Below are 15,646 nucleotides of genomic sequence, written 5' to 3'. Positions count from 1 at the left end.
AAATAGAGGCTTTGTAAACAAATTCAGTCATTGATGTTTCATATCAGACCTTTGGAAAATATGATCCGAGTTTGCAATTTTGTTCAGATAAAATGCTTGAGGAATTATTTAATCCATCATTCGTTGGAATTATTAATGTTGCTGTGTGACTGGAATAATACATTATTTGGAGTTATTGAGAACTTATTCGAAGCACTCTCGGTTACATCATAGTGGTATATTAGGACACTCAAGTCTGTAGGAATCTAATTTGGAACATTCTTTACTTCGAGGCCTGTGAAGGGACATTTAGGATTATTTGGGATTTAAGTAATAATAATGTGTTTCTTAAATTTATACTTTACAACTTAGAGAAATAAAAAAACTTGTATATTTAACTTACATTGTTCTTTCAATTCTTCCCGTTACATAGTTTCCGACCTAGAATCGTAAAAAAGGTGATGCAAACCTATATAATGTGGCTACGAACCCGCTGTACCCACTGTGGAACAAAAAACAAGATGCAAACTGACAAAATGGGACGAACTCAATCTACCCACTGTATAATATTGGGCAAGATGCAAACCGACACATTGTGGATAAGGGACGAAGTTACTTTATCCACTGTGTAATAATAGCCCAGATGAAAACCAGCTATATGCGTTGGGACAAAATGTGCAAAATACTAACCGAAGAAAAATCATTGTACTCTGATCCTGAGAGTGTACTATCACTTGACCTAGTCAACCTTGTAGTTACAATAATGATTTTGATACAGTTTTCACTTGTAATAATTACAATGTATGTTTTCATAAGTTATAATGTATAGTCCTTGGTGTGCTCATCTGAAGTCATGTGGCCTGTATAAAGGTGTTGTAATGACCAAAACGGGAACATATACCTTAACAAAACATAAATGAGCCACACGTTATTTTAAATGGCGATTTTGTACTATAGACCTATTTGTTCCAAATGGCGGTTGTTTACTATACAACTATCTGTTCCAAATGGCGATGTTGTACTATAGACCTATTTATTCCAAATGGCGATTGTGTACTATAGACCTATATGTTCCATTTTTCAGATCCTTTAACAGCAAACTGTCTATGAAATCCCGCAGTGTACTCCATCTAGTGACAGACATGAAAAAAGGGCGAGTTCCACCTTGGCTATTTGCTAAAATAAAAACTAAACAAACTTTACAAAAATGTAAAACTGACATAATAAACAAATTAGGACTCTTGACCATAGGATTCATGACTCCTGTAGCAACCATATTTACGGTTACCCCATGTCTTCTACGGAATTTCCTCTCCTGCTCCTGGAGCACTTATGCAACTAACCTGGTATCCTATCCGTCCCACATCACCTCCATAATCCATTCCCTTGACTAGAAAGCCATCATGCCACCAAGTCCAGTGAGTTACCAGTGGATATATAAAGCCTGAAGAAAAGACAGGGTACAATATACATCATTCAGGCTTGACTGAAATGAACTTTGTAATTACTCTTTGGACGTTGTTGATTTGCTTAAAAGTTTTATCTCTTGCCAAAGAGTATATGCCAAACATTTGAAATATTAAGTAACCAGACAATAAAATGCAGTATGACAAGACTTTCCAAATAAGATCTAAGATAAAATGTGTAAAAAGCCAACTTAGCACATGTACCTGCATACAAAGAAAACTTGAATTCATTTTATTTTTACAGGATAACAGTTTTCGTTGACTTTGTCGCTACAAAACCACCTGAATGTACTACTCTGTCGAAAAAAAATGACTTTCGCGAATCCGCAAAATAAAATACTTGGATAAATTAAATTTTCTCAAACAATAAAAACTGATACCTCCAAAAATACCTCATGACGGTAAATGCAAGCCAATCAGAACCTTATTAAATAACACTAAGAATGTGGCAAAGCAAAGAATTTAGAGAAGTTTCAATACTAATCTATAATATAAGCAAATAGTCCTTGAATTAATTTGACAACGCTTGGTTAAATAAAATCCATAAACATTATGCTACCTTTGTAATCTCCGAAATGTCAATGACATCGACTTTTTATTTTTTCCTCCATCACGAGATACTGAAATATATCAGTGGGAGAAAACTTCAATCACATCTGGAACTACGTTCTTTTTCCATTTACGAAAAATATCTGCCATTGTATGCGATTTTAAAACTTACATTTCCACATCTGTCTGCCTACCCGATAGGATAAATTAATTTAATCAACAAGAAAGTGCCATCAAGAATGCCTAAAAGTGAACTCCAAACAATAAACAGAAGGTTTCAAGTATTAACTTTTTATAATTAGCTGCATGGACGCTATGACGTATGTTAACGATTCTGTCAGGTTTCTATAGTAACTATATCCAAGCAATGTAGCCTGTATCAGTCCGTGAAAGAAACGCGTTACAAATAAAGAAAAACATTCATGTTTTTGTATGAAAACTTTAATTTGACAAAGTGCACACTTTAAAGCTTTATACGTAAAATTCAAATTTGCACACACAAAGTCGCTGTGATAATTTTTTCGATGAGGCAATGCAACCAATAACCCTAATGGCACTGAATTGAATAAACTCGACGCAAATGGGAGGCTTATGTCTTGGAAAAAATAAATAAGGAAATATATATCTTTTTAGTAGATGTTTTACTCATGAAGCCGATGCATTCGATATTGTCACTCGAGTCCTTCTTCATTTGTGACAATACACCGTTTCTACTTGACTCGTGAAATATTTTTCTTATATCTACTCGAGAACGTAGATATCTTCTATTTACGTGCATGAAGATCCTGAAATATCATGCGTTCAGCGTAATACATGCATCAAAATATTGAAATGTCATGTGCTCGATATTATACATACATTAAAATAGTAAAATGTCTTGAAATTGGCATTAAACGTACTCGAAGATACGGAAAAGGTGCAGTTTCTCAACTCTTTACTTCGTGTGAGTTTCAGCAGTCAACTATCAAAACCAGATTCTCTCTGATGTATCTGTCGTACCATTTACAACGCAAGAGTTATTCTATTTGTTCGTCAAGTTATACCAGTGGCCTCGATCTGACAAGTCGTAATATATTGAAGCTCCTTTCATGTCTGGTTTCCAAATGAACATGTTAAAGTATATAACATGTCATAGGAAGCAACATCTGTTTCCAAAAGCCTGTTAAACATTGTGCAAGTCATTTTGCTTTTTATTGGCACCGTATAGCAATTATTGTGCTGATATGCAATTAAACGCTAATACTAATACATATAAAAAAATTATTCGTGCGCAATTGTAAAAAGATCTTAAAAATCTATTCATGCGCAATTTTACAAAGATCAAACTATGATAAAAATTATACGGTTGTCAAATTTCATCCTAAACAAGAGGGGCTATCGTCGTTTAAACATTCCTTAATCTTAATAGGGGCTGAACGTGTGTTGACCATTCAAAGCTAAAGCCTCGGTAAAGTCAATGGTCAGCGCTAGGAGCTATAATGTCCTTGGCTAGACATCCATCCAACTGGAGTCAACACAGATATGTGAAGGTTAATTTTTTTACATCAAGGTTTCATGAAACAAACAAACAAGCAAAACAATACTATATAAAGGCAGCAGTTGTTTTGCAGACCGTGCAAGGGTGTGAAAGTTTTGAACAGCAAAAGCGTCAGAGTGAACCATGTTACCTTCTGACCTTTGGAATTAAGACAACTGAGATCTGCGTGGCAGGTCAGTTTCACTTCTCGGTATTGTAAGTAGATATTCAACCCACATATGCTATTTGTTAAACATTTTGTATACATGTACTGTGTTTTACATTGATAGTAAATGAGTTCATTTTCGTATAGGGCTGTCCATTGGCATCATTAAACTTTCGTTATCTGGAATGAAATAATGACAAATGATTTGAGATGGTGGAACCTGAAAACAACGAGCTGGGTGTACAAACAATTAGTCTTATACGTGCGTGTCGAGAACGACGATCAATCCCAAAAGACTGAAATACCAAAATAGCAAATTAAGTTACACCATCCAGAATCAAGACTCTTTAGCTAGCAAAAGGGCCGCCATAAACGTGTTGCATACGTCCAATTATATTGCTGTACAATCATCTTTAAAAAAAAAGTGTATATCGCGTCTTCAAAATTTCATTTTACTTTGAGTCTCGGGCTCAACCAATGTGGCTGTGTGCGAAAGGTTGGCAGTAGCATCCCGTGCGTCAGGTTTTCACCCGGGTTGCCTCCTTCGGCCATACTGACCGCCGATAGCCAATCCTGAACTAAAAGTTGGCGTTAAACCCAAAACAAGAAACTTAATTAGTCCCTTAAACATATAGTTGTCTATTGTCTTACCAGTTATGATGAAGCTGAAGCTAAAATAGGCCATAACTTCACACCGCTCGGCCATGGCCCCCGACACAATTGTGGCGGCGGTGGCAGTAAACGTGAACTGGAAGAAGAAATATCCATAGCGATTGGCAGGAAGGTCAGCAATCGCGAAATGCGAATAGCCAATGAATTGATTTCCATCTCCATAGGCCAGTGCAAAGCCAAAGAGCCAATAGGATACACCACAAATGACTGAAAATATAAAGGAATAATTTTCAAAATTTGTTTATATATACATGAAACTATATGCTTGTTTGGTACAAATTGGCAGAAAAAAAGTTCAGTATGATGTAGATTAAGATACGCCGAAATTATAAGGACTAAAATCATTAATATACCTAACCTAAAGAGATCTTTTCGCTTACTCAAAGAAACAACGAATATGGTTTTGAAATAGTTGTACAGCCCCTCTTTTCAGTTTTCCATACGTTTTAGCTTCACATCTGTGAATTGATAAAAAACTAAATTGTGATTTGCAAACCTTTTATTAGTTATATCTAGGAATATTCTGGATTTCATGCGGGAATGTGGTTCATCTAATATCTGTTTTCCTCGTGTTTAAAGAATTTTGTTACCTTTATCTTTTATACCTTTTACAAAATTGTAACATTTACATTTTGATATTCCCTTTTAGTACTATATCTCTACATTTATCTTGAATGAATATCTTCCTTCAGACTTTTGGTGCTGTTCATATCATTACATTTGCTGAAAGCTTAGCTGTTAATCAACAACCTATATCAAGTATCGTACTGTCGTAATGTTAAATCCCCATCCATCAATATACACGTGCAAATATAAATAAGCGGACTTCAGCGAAAACACAGTCTTAGAACAGAGTATGTGATTCGGAAATATGACATCGTACGCCAAATGAATGTATAATAGATGACATTTGTTTATTTCATATCAAGCCACTGAAAATTATTACGTACCCATTGCATTTTACATGACAGATATATCGTTCGATACTGATGTTAAATAAGTAATTAGCATCACAAACCAAAATTAAAACTATTTTGGTGTCTTCTTTGACGACCGTGTGTCGGTATTTTTATATTCCGTGAATTCTAATTAATAATTCCCAGTTCGTTTTGAATTTCATTTGAACTGTGTTATGAATATTTGAGAGAGAGAGAGAGAGAGAGAAGGAACAAAAAGTAAAATGAAAAAGACCTAACTATGAAATGGATTTGAATAAGATAAAATATACTCAATAACATAATCTTAAAGTAACTGCAAAGTGATAATACCACTGGCAATGAAGGTGTTTTCCGCCAGATATATACACAGAACTGCGTTCATCTATTGTTCCGTGTCAGCGGAAAGAAAGACTTTGATGTAGCGTAGGTAAAGTCAAGGTCGTGTGGTCAATAAGTGTTCATAAGCCATGTCGATGGGGTTCCTTTCCCGCCCCGAAACATAACCAGAGTGCATTTTTTAATTACAAACTCGTTCTAATTTAAGATTATGGTATCGAGTATATTTTATCTTATTCAAATCCATTTCATATTTAGGTCCATTTCATTTTACTTTTTCTTCCTTCTCTCTCTCTCTCTCTCTCTCTCTCTCTCTCTCTCTCTCTCTCTCTCTCTTCTTATAATGAAAAGTGAATCAAAAATATAGACCCTAAATGAATGTAATCATGAAATGAATGTAATCATGAAATGAGCGCCATCAAGAAATTCACTGAAACAATCTCCAAACAGAAAGTAGGCTTCAAGTATTAAAGTTGTCGCGATTATTTCTCCATTAGAACCAGGCAAACTGTCAGTGACTAAACTTGAATGACCTGTTGTTTGCTATTCGATATTTGATCTCACTACATAGTTTTGTAAACATGTTCAACATCGCAACAAACAGCACATATCTTTTCGGGAAAATAACCTGGATTAAGTAATGACTTTAACTCTCATCCCAATCGTAACCGTGTTTGAACACGAAGTAAAAATTGTACGTTGATGAGTGTTGATTGCAATCCGACAATAAGTAACAATCGGAACTAGAGTGTAGCGTCTCTAAGTCTACCAGACCAGATTATCAAGGTCACATTATCCACTTCTGACTGCAGATTTCAACAAAACATGGGACCAAAGTCGTTACACGTATACCCACAATCACTAAACCTATGAAGTCTGTCGGATACAATTGATAAGATGTCTCAATCGTATCCCCACAAATGAAATGTTCATTGTATCCTTCTGAGCAATAAAATCTCAGTTTTGTATGAAAAGCAGTCGCTATCTTGACCAAATACATAATCTGAAGCGTTATGTGAAGCTAAAATTGCAAAGGGTCGCTGTCCTACAATTATTGTAACATCTGGGAACATCTTTTAACGATGTAGTAAAGCATCCGTTAATCGCATTGACACGAAATTTAAAGAACAAGATCCATGCACATTAATGTTTTGCTTTACAAATTGATACGGAATACTATGAAATTTTTCGCTCGTTAAGTGGAAACATTTTGTATTACCACTTGTGGTTTTGTACAAAAATATTAATTTTAGCTTTTACTTTTCTGCACTAAATGAAAAAATAATTATAATCACTTTTGGTCTAATCAATAGCATGTACTTACACGAATCGCAGACATTCTTGAATAGAATGTTGGTGACGTTCTTGCTTCTCACAGAGCCTGCCTCCAGAAGTGCGAAACCTGACTGCATAACTGGAAGAAACAAAGAATTTAGCAGATATTATTCTACTTTTGAAAGTAATTAAATATTGCAAAATTTCAACTGAATACTCTAGTAGGCTGTAGGCTGCCATATTATGATTTCGGTGGAATGGGTTTGTTTCATAGCTAGTTGATTGGTCTTCAAAGGCACAGCAGCACATGATAACCATTTATTGCGAAGGCAGCGAGAGTAAAATCCGTTTCCAGATACACATAGCTGTCGACATCAACTGGTGTAGACAGGAATACGAATGACTCACAGTACCACTCTCCGATACCTCATAGCAGCAGACCCCGACTTAGGACCTGCAGCCCAGTGACTTTAATTCGGCACGCTATCCACTGAATCACTGCATTTCCCGCTCAGGTAAAATAGGAATGGAGATTCCATTTACACCACAGAGCTAATATGGGCACAAATATTGCTTGTAATAAACAAAAATCGAAAACGGACTTGCAGGGGTAAATTGTATGATTCATTGTTTAATGAATTAATGGAAACTGTTCCACAGCGATTCATTTTGAAGGTTAATTTATTGTAGCATATTTTTTTCGCTTCAAGCTGATATCAGGTTGAAGAAATGCTGGACGGAGAATTTTCTCCAAACCTATTTACCGAAATTCAGAAAAGCTTTGTAAATTTATGCGATGCAATTAAACTCAATCAGATCGAGTTAAATATTCTTCATAAAAGGAAATGAACGGACATATTGGCGAGTCAAAACAAAAATGTAAAATGCGTACATTGAGGTGATCTACAGCATATATATATATATATATATATATATATATATATATATATATATATATATATATATATATATATATATATATATATATATATGGTACATCTCGCATAAATAGGGCACTAATAATGAGAGAGAGTGAGAGAGAGAGAGATTGTAAAGTTAAATTAAGCATAATTAAGACGAGTGTGTTTCAAAAGCAAGTTTTTTTTTATTGATATTGATGTTAGAGACATTTCATATTGATTGTCATTTGTGAAAAACCGAAAGCATCCTATTTATCTCATAAATTATTTAATCTTTAGACCAGTTAACTCTTCAAGCTGCAAAACTAATACGTTCCAAATCAACAGGTTTCATGATTAACTGATGTGCTTTTCTGCGTCATGGTGACTTTACTGGACGATCTTTTACAAAGTGGCTGGCATAACTAGAACAGTAACTTGTCTGTCTTTGTGTCTGTTTGTCTTGTAATATATGGAGGTATCGCTAAAATTCAAAGTCATAATTTAAAAATTAACTTAAGTCTTGTGAATCAAATCCCAAATAGTAATAACCGTTTTATCAGAAGTCCAATTACATGAAGTTCCAACTAAACTCCAGTGGTATTTCAAATATAGTCCAATATTGAATGTTGATGAGCCTGTAGTCTCGAATGTGCTAATACGTCCCTGGCATCCACTGTAATGATGTGCTAACAGTCTTTTGATGAATCACAGTAATATAATCGATACACGTTCTTGTCTAAATTCATATAATTCCAAATTAATGTTTCTGTCTAAAAATTTTGTCGAGTACTTTGCAATTCCAGTTAATAATTCAAGAAAAACATTTCCACCCAAATCAATACTGAACACAACAATAAGAATGATTCAGTTACAGCAAGGATGAATAAGCTCTCAAGTAAACAAAATTACAGAAAAAGCTACAACACACAAACAGAACCAGGATGAAAGACAAATTTTCATTTCTAGATCATATGTTGTCAGCAAGATAAGGTCCATTACCAACATTATAATAAAGATCATGGGACACATCAGGTAAACCAGATTTTCTATGGGGAAATATCCAGTGTACAAGTCCCAGACCCAAAATAAAATAGTTTATCTCCATTGATAATGATTTGAATATTTAACCCACTTGAAAATTTTCACTATTTTAATTCCTTTTTTACAAAATAAATTAATTTCATTTTGTATAAGGTCATGCCCTTGATAAAATTATATATAACATATAATCAAGGAGAATAAACTAACAATAGAAATTAAATATACATAGCAGTCTGTAAGAAGAAGGTAGTAGATAGGTAGGCATGCATTGATGCATGTATGTATGTGATTATGTGTGCACCAGAGCAGGTATGTATTTATGTGAGACGTTTACGAGTCGGTCACTCGTTACACCATAATATCTAATGATTTCTGATGCATGTTAAATAGATTCAGTGTGGAGAAGAAATATTTATTATTACATTATAACATTTTTACATTAGAACATACTATTACTTATTACAAGTGATAAAATCTTCTAAAACACCGATATAAAGCCTAAACTTTAAAATGACTTTTCTGTTTTCGTAAATAAATTATTTCGTAATATACAAAAATAAAACATTTGTTCTCCAGAAGTCACCTTTCCTCAAAGGTTTTAAAAGTATTGGTTAGACAAATTTTAGTCGTTGTCGTTGTGGGGTTTAACGCCATTTTTCAGCACAAGATAAGACTATACATGGCAGCCGGTGTAAATGGTGGAGGAAGAACCCGGGAAACCCCGGAAAGAACCACCGACCCACGAGAAGCTACTGGCAAGCTTTCTCACATGCCCACATTGGCCAAACAGACTCGAACCCACGAGACAGAGGTGAGATGACACTGATCAGTAACAGTGAGCGCTTTAGACCACTCGGACAAATATCTGTGAAAATTAGATCTTTATGAACAATTTTTCTCGCAAAGCCTTTTTCTCGTGGAATATTTGTTCCGTGAAAAAGCATAAACATTGAAAACAAACAATACAAGGGACACATGACGACTGGTACATAGCCCGATGGCCACATCACTAAATCATTCTCATACAACGAAAGCGGCTCGTATAAAAGGCAGCCATTTGAAAGAGTGGAAACAAAAAGCAAACGATGTAATGATCGAATTTTTATAAGAACTGGCTGGCCATGAAGAAAAACAGTTGCATTATTAATAATTTGACAAATTTCGAGTGTCGTTACCGACCGCAGGAAACAAATCCACGGGCTGTGTTTGATACCAGTGACATATCATGAAATGCTTAACGCTGGGATGGTTATTGGCCAAGGGTCAGCTCTGATGTAATCAGTTTCTAGCCGCATCTTATTTTCAATAACAAACTTTTATCCAAAGGAGGACACGAGATTGATTCAGCATTTTCACGTCAATAGATAATATAGTAGTAGTTGTTGTTGTAGGGTTTGACGCCATTTTTCAGCACACGATAGGCTATACATGGCGGTCAGTATTAATGATGCAGGAAGAACCCGGGAAAACCCCAGAAAGAACCACCGACCCACGAGAAGCTACTGGCAAGCTTTCTTACATACCAACATTAGGCAAATCCAAGACTCGAACCCACGCAAACAGAGGTGAGATGGCAGTGATCCGTAACGGAGAGCGCTTTAGACCACTCGGTCCCCAGATAATTTGGTAATATTACATATGGATAAGTGTATGTGTATAGCTTTCGCATTAATGAAATGGAAACAACTCGTGCGTTAACTCGAATTTCCTGTGTTCCACTTACAAACAGGGAGTGGCCACCGGTCAGTGAAATAGTGAGGATTTATCAGAGCTTTTTATATTGCAACCATACCACGTAAGAAAGGTCAAATAATGTGATAGAAATTTGAAGATCATTACTGACAAATAATCATTCTTCTAGTAGCAAATATAGGACTCTATCTATCTATCTATCTATCTATCTATCTATCTATCTATCTATCTATCTATCTCTCTCTCTCTCTCTCTCTCTCTCTCTCTCTCTGTACTTTCTATACGTGTACTGGTGAATGATACATCTAAATAAAGTAAGAACACAAAATCTAAACGGGGACATAATTGCTCAACTCATTCAAAGGATTAAAGATTCAGAATGGTAGACTTATCTCTAGAATAGAAAAAAAAAGAAAGAACAGTAAGAAAACAGGCAAATTCAGATCTGTACGCACGCACACATACACACATAGAGATTTAGAGAAAACCAGGAGACCAAATGCACCATTGCTGAGTTGATAAACTTTTCTTGGCGAAATAATAAATTGGGAATGAAATTTATTTCCACCATGATTTTCTAAATTATAATGCATCATGAATGAAATAATACATCATGAATGAAATTATAACGCATCATAAATGGAATTATAATGCATCATAAATTATAGCTACTACATCCTTATGTATGTTGTATTTAGTGTAATCAATAATGATAGTACCACTATCATTGATAGATCTACATTAAAATGAATTTTGCTAATCGATTTCTTGATACACTATATTCTTTTATTTGAAGCATCATTATCACATCCACCTTTCATCATATCACAATGGTTTTATATATACCTTCTCTTCCTTTTTTATAAGCATCTAAAGATGATGAAATCATCTTAATATGCCAGCAGTGTGTGTGTGTGTGTGTGTGTGATTTAGATTTTGAACAAAGCTTTAACAATTCTTCATTCATATCGCTACCATATCAACAGTGTGGCAGCTTATAGCGATGTCTAGCACTGGGGCATCATGTCGTAGACATGTGTCATTATGTCCCATCCAGTCTTATTATCCTGACACCAGGCCGACCAATCCTAACACTAACCTCTTAATGCTAAGCGCCGAGCGAGGTGGCTGTTAACACCATTTTTGTAAGTTTTTGGTATGACTCGTCCGGGTTCGAAACCGCGTCCTCCCGCATCTGAGGCGGAAGTTCTAACCACTTAGGCCACCGAGAAATGCCACTAATACATTTCGTTAACTGTTATTGCCTTCTATCACAAACGCAGCTCTAGAAAACTCGACGTTCTGTAAAATATATGCCAGATCCTTTACTTTACAGTAAATATTAACTAGTTGCCTAGTCGAAGCAACGCAAATGTCAGTAGATATGTAATATATACAATGAGAAACAGTATTATACTACTAGAAAATGTTTAGAAATAGTTTTAATAAGAAATGGAAATGGAAGGGAACTGAGATGTAAAAGGAAATGGAAAGCAATGGAAAAAGAAATGGAATCGAACTACAAAATGGTGCGTGAGTGACATTGAGCACTTAGTAAAGAAGAAAAAAGTCAAAGCTAAGAAAGTCGTTCATATAATTTTGACTTTGCTTTAAAATAACTTAAAAATCAAAAGCATATAAGTCAAGATTCAATTTAAAATAAATGCCTACCACAATGCCGTGAGATTTCATAAAAAAGACCACTATAATTCCTTGAGATTGCAGATAAAGGCCCATCACAATGCCACGAGATTTCATGAAGAGGCTCTGCATTGGGTGAGGGATGGTATCGGGGCCGCCAGATGAACCTGCCGTTTCAGTTTCTAATAAGTTGTTTGTTTGTTTGTTGTTGTTGGGGTTTTTGTGGGTATTTTTGTTTTGTTTTTTAAATCTTGTATATAATTTTGGAATACTAAAACCGTAATGACATCTGATAATGGGATGGACGAAACTTCACTAAAAAAGAGTTATAAGTTGTCATTCCGTTATCAAATACACTATGCTAGACCCCTCTTTATATAACCCACAAAATTCAAGTCTTATTTTCCAGGTCAATCATTTCGTACAAGTAGATTTTGAAAATGTGTCTGATATATTTCCCACTGCACGTTTTCCATGTCTGGCATTTTCCTGACACTCATTTTCTATGTCGATATAAACTAATATATAACATGAAGCATATTAAATGTTGGTTAAAACTCGGAGCACTATTTCTATCTACATGTTTTGATCTCAAAAATGTCTGCCTCAGGAAATGACCGACATCTCAGTAGGCCCACATATACGAATAGTTACACGCGTGAATGACGGCGAGTGAAATCTTGCATGACACATGATGTCAATCCAGAGGAAATATTTTTATCTTCTTTCAAGCTTATAATTGGATATAAATTTGTACAAAGAAATGAACCAAGAAGAAATTCCGTTTAATGATGTCTCGGATGTTTCGCCTGCATAATACATAATCCAAAATCTTACCATAACCCGTTTTGAATATAAATTAGGTCACCATAACCACAAATTTACTCTTTGTTGGTATTAATATCAGTTATAAATGTTAATATCCACCTGATATTGCATGAACAAACATGCAACTGGACGAAACAAACTAGCGATAAGGAGTGTATCGTGTACTACTCCATACTAATTACCAAACATAAAACTGGACGAAACAAACTAGCGATAAAGAGTGTATCGTGTACTACTCCATACCAATTGTGATCGCTGTATTTATGCAATTATAGTATGAGAGAGAGAGAGAGGAACAAAATCAGACTAGTAATGAACTGAATGACTCCCATAGTCCCATTACACAAAAAAAAAACTATTTGCTTAATTTATTGCTTTAAATCTATCGGACAAGAATTGCTTTACTACTTGAAAACTACATTGCTGTTCATTAAAGTAAATCTGTGAATTCAATGCATACAAAATAATCAGTGGATCGTGTATTTAATTGGTTATTAAATCTTCGTGCATGCACAATCAGCAAACATTCCAGTATATACAACATATGAATTTTAATGTCATGCAATTGTTCGGGTTATGTAAATAGACAGTGTTAACTTGAACTTTGCCTACTTTTGTACCTAATTCACGAGCTTTTCCTTCTACGCCTGACGATTACACAGCAATATCACAATCCAAATCAGGTGTTATCCTTGCAAAATTGACCTTAACCCCGGAATATCACGTGCACCATCATGCAAAAAGCACTATTCTTATTCGCGTCAGTTCCAGTCCGCTGCCGCTGTTTTCCGTTCTGCATTTGGCTATCACTCAAATAGTTAGATATTTTTAGCTGAAATCCTAAAACATTACTCTGAGAAACAGTCCACTCCCCCTCTCCCAATCTGCCCATTCTCTTGGACATTTCACTTGCAAATATTTTGCAGTTAGTTTAACGACCCCTATTTTAACCACCATTTACACATACATATGTATTAATTGAGGGGGTGGGTGAAGTGAAGATGCCTTCTTAGTTCGAGGGTTGGTGTCACATGCGGAGATCAAGCTTAAAATCTCTATCTATAATGTCGATTTTGTCTCCCACCCTCCATTCTTACAACACAATTAACATTCTCTTTACTAATCTCATAATCTCTAAAATGTCATAATTATTATTATAATCTCTTGCCCAATTACCTCGACAGTATATTCCACGGGATCGAAAGGTCGTGCGTTCAAATATAACATGGAATCGTCTACTCTGAAAACATATTTTTTAACTTCATGTTGATGTGAGAAAAGTTTAAATTGGCGTTTCGCAGTTGAAAGTAGTCGCTTTTCAACGCCGATTGTTTTTTTTTTTATTATTAATGTTTAATAAATGTTTATTTTGCATCGGTGTTGGATGGAAAATTGCATCTTCGGGGTCACAATTTGCTTCCAATACACATCGAAAGTATTGTGCCTGAGGAAAAATTTTGACCTTTGTTTGGAGTATCCTTCACCGATGCATATGATCGATTCTATAAATAACATTAATGTACTGTATATTTATTTTTAAAAGTCCTGACATTTTGCTGATAAAAGTTCCAATAATGATAATAATTCAAGGAGTTTAAGCGTCATGCAATTCGGTCATAGCTTGTGTAGATGTTTGGAATGGCGATACGGTTACTTTTAGTCCCCGTTTTAATGTTACTCGAGATAATGTTAAGATTAGAAAACGCCAAATTAAACTGCAATCTTACATTCTACTCAGAATTGCTTTAAATTTATTGTGATACAAACTTAATAATGTGATGCATTTTTAAACCAATGCCAAGATCTAAGAAATAATAATAATAATAATAATACTCACACAGTAGGCACAATCCCATTATGATCAAAAGGAACTGGTCCAAATTGGTCTCCAAAGTGCGCACTGACGTTTCCAGGTTAGATGTATTGTATATGGATGTATTGCCAATGTCTTCCATTTACCTTCACTGGTAATTACGGAAACACTAAATAAACTGAACTCTTCCTTTCTTTAGGAAATAAATTTAAGATCAGTTGAACTGATTTCTAGAACTTTGAAGAATTATCTTTTTGCTGTACTGTTTACAAATCAATGCATCTATCTTACGAAGAAATGCAGTTATTCCATTCTCTAATGTTGAAATTGAGCCAGAGAGAGAAACTGGAATAATGATCTCAACAAATAATTTAAAACAAAAGTTAAGAAAAATGGTCGAAAGCATACGGGTAATATTGCACTAAATTAAAACACTCTTCAAAAATATATTGCCTGACAAGTACGTTTTGCTAATTCTTGTAATTCTACTCCGAGACTCCACTCCGCAGAAAATGATGGTTACTGGACTGCTCGATTCCACAATATTCGTATAAAAAAAAAGAGTCTGTCCAGGACCAATTTGAACAGCTTTATAACATACCGGATCATACCCTCACTCCACCTTCCTGTCAAATATAGCTGAAATCTGACTAATCAATGGTAAACATAAGATCACCACCACGCCCCCTAGATTCTCGTGACAGTTTCAAAGCCGTCGTGCTTTGCACGTGGAGATCATTTGTGTTAGCTAAGTTAAAAGTGCAAACCTTTCGAGTGTCTATGTCATAACCATCAATGCAATGCGTATCGTTACCGTATTACTGTCATCCAG

At 35.1% G+C, this 15,646-nt stretch overlaps 1 protein-coding gene across 1 annotated transcript in view; it reads right to left on the bottom strand.

Annotated features, from left to right (window-relative positions):
* The window catches only part of LOC149785006 (putative ammonium transporter 1), a 30,768-nt gene extending 15,403 nt beyond the window's left edge, over window positions 1-15,365 (bottom strand). The window contains exons 1-4 of the mRNA XM_089931174.1: window positions 14,839-15,365; window positions 6,947-7,036; window positions 4,328-4,555; window positions 1,323-1,423 (exon numbers count right to left, since the gene is read on the bottom strand). Of these exons, the coding sequence (XP_089787300.1) occupies window positions 1,323-1,423; window positions 4,328-4,555; window positions 6,947-7,036; window positions 14,839-14,956 (537 nt within the window). The 5' untranslated portion in view covers window positions 14,957-15,365. The remainder of the gene's footprint in view (window positions 1-1,322; window positions 1,424-4,327; window positions 4,556-6,946; window positions 7,037-14,838) is intronic.
* Window positions 15,366-15,646: the final 281 nt, after the last annotated feature.

Source organism: Sinohyriopsis cumingii, chromosome 13, assembly GCF_028554795.1.
Source record: "Sinohyriopsis cumingii isolate HCF-2022 chromosome 13, ASM2855479v2, whole genome shotgun sequence".
Lineage (NCBI taxonomy): Eukaryota > Metazoa > Mollusca > Bivalvia > Unionida > Unionidae > Sinohyriopsis > Sinohyriopsis cumingii.
This window is presented reverse-complemented; position numbering and strand designations above follow the sequence as displayed.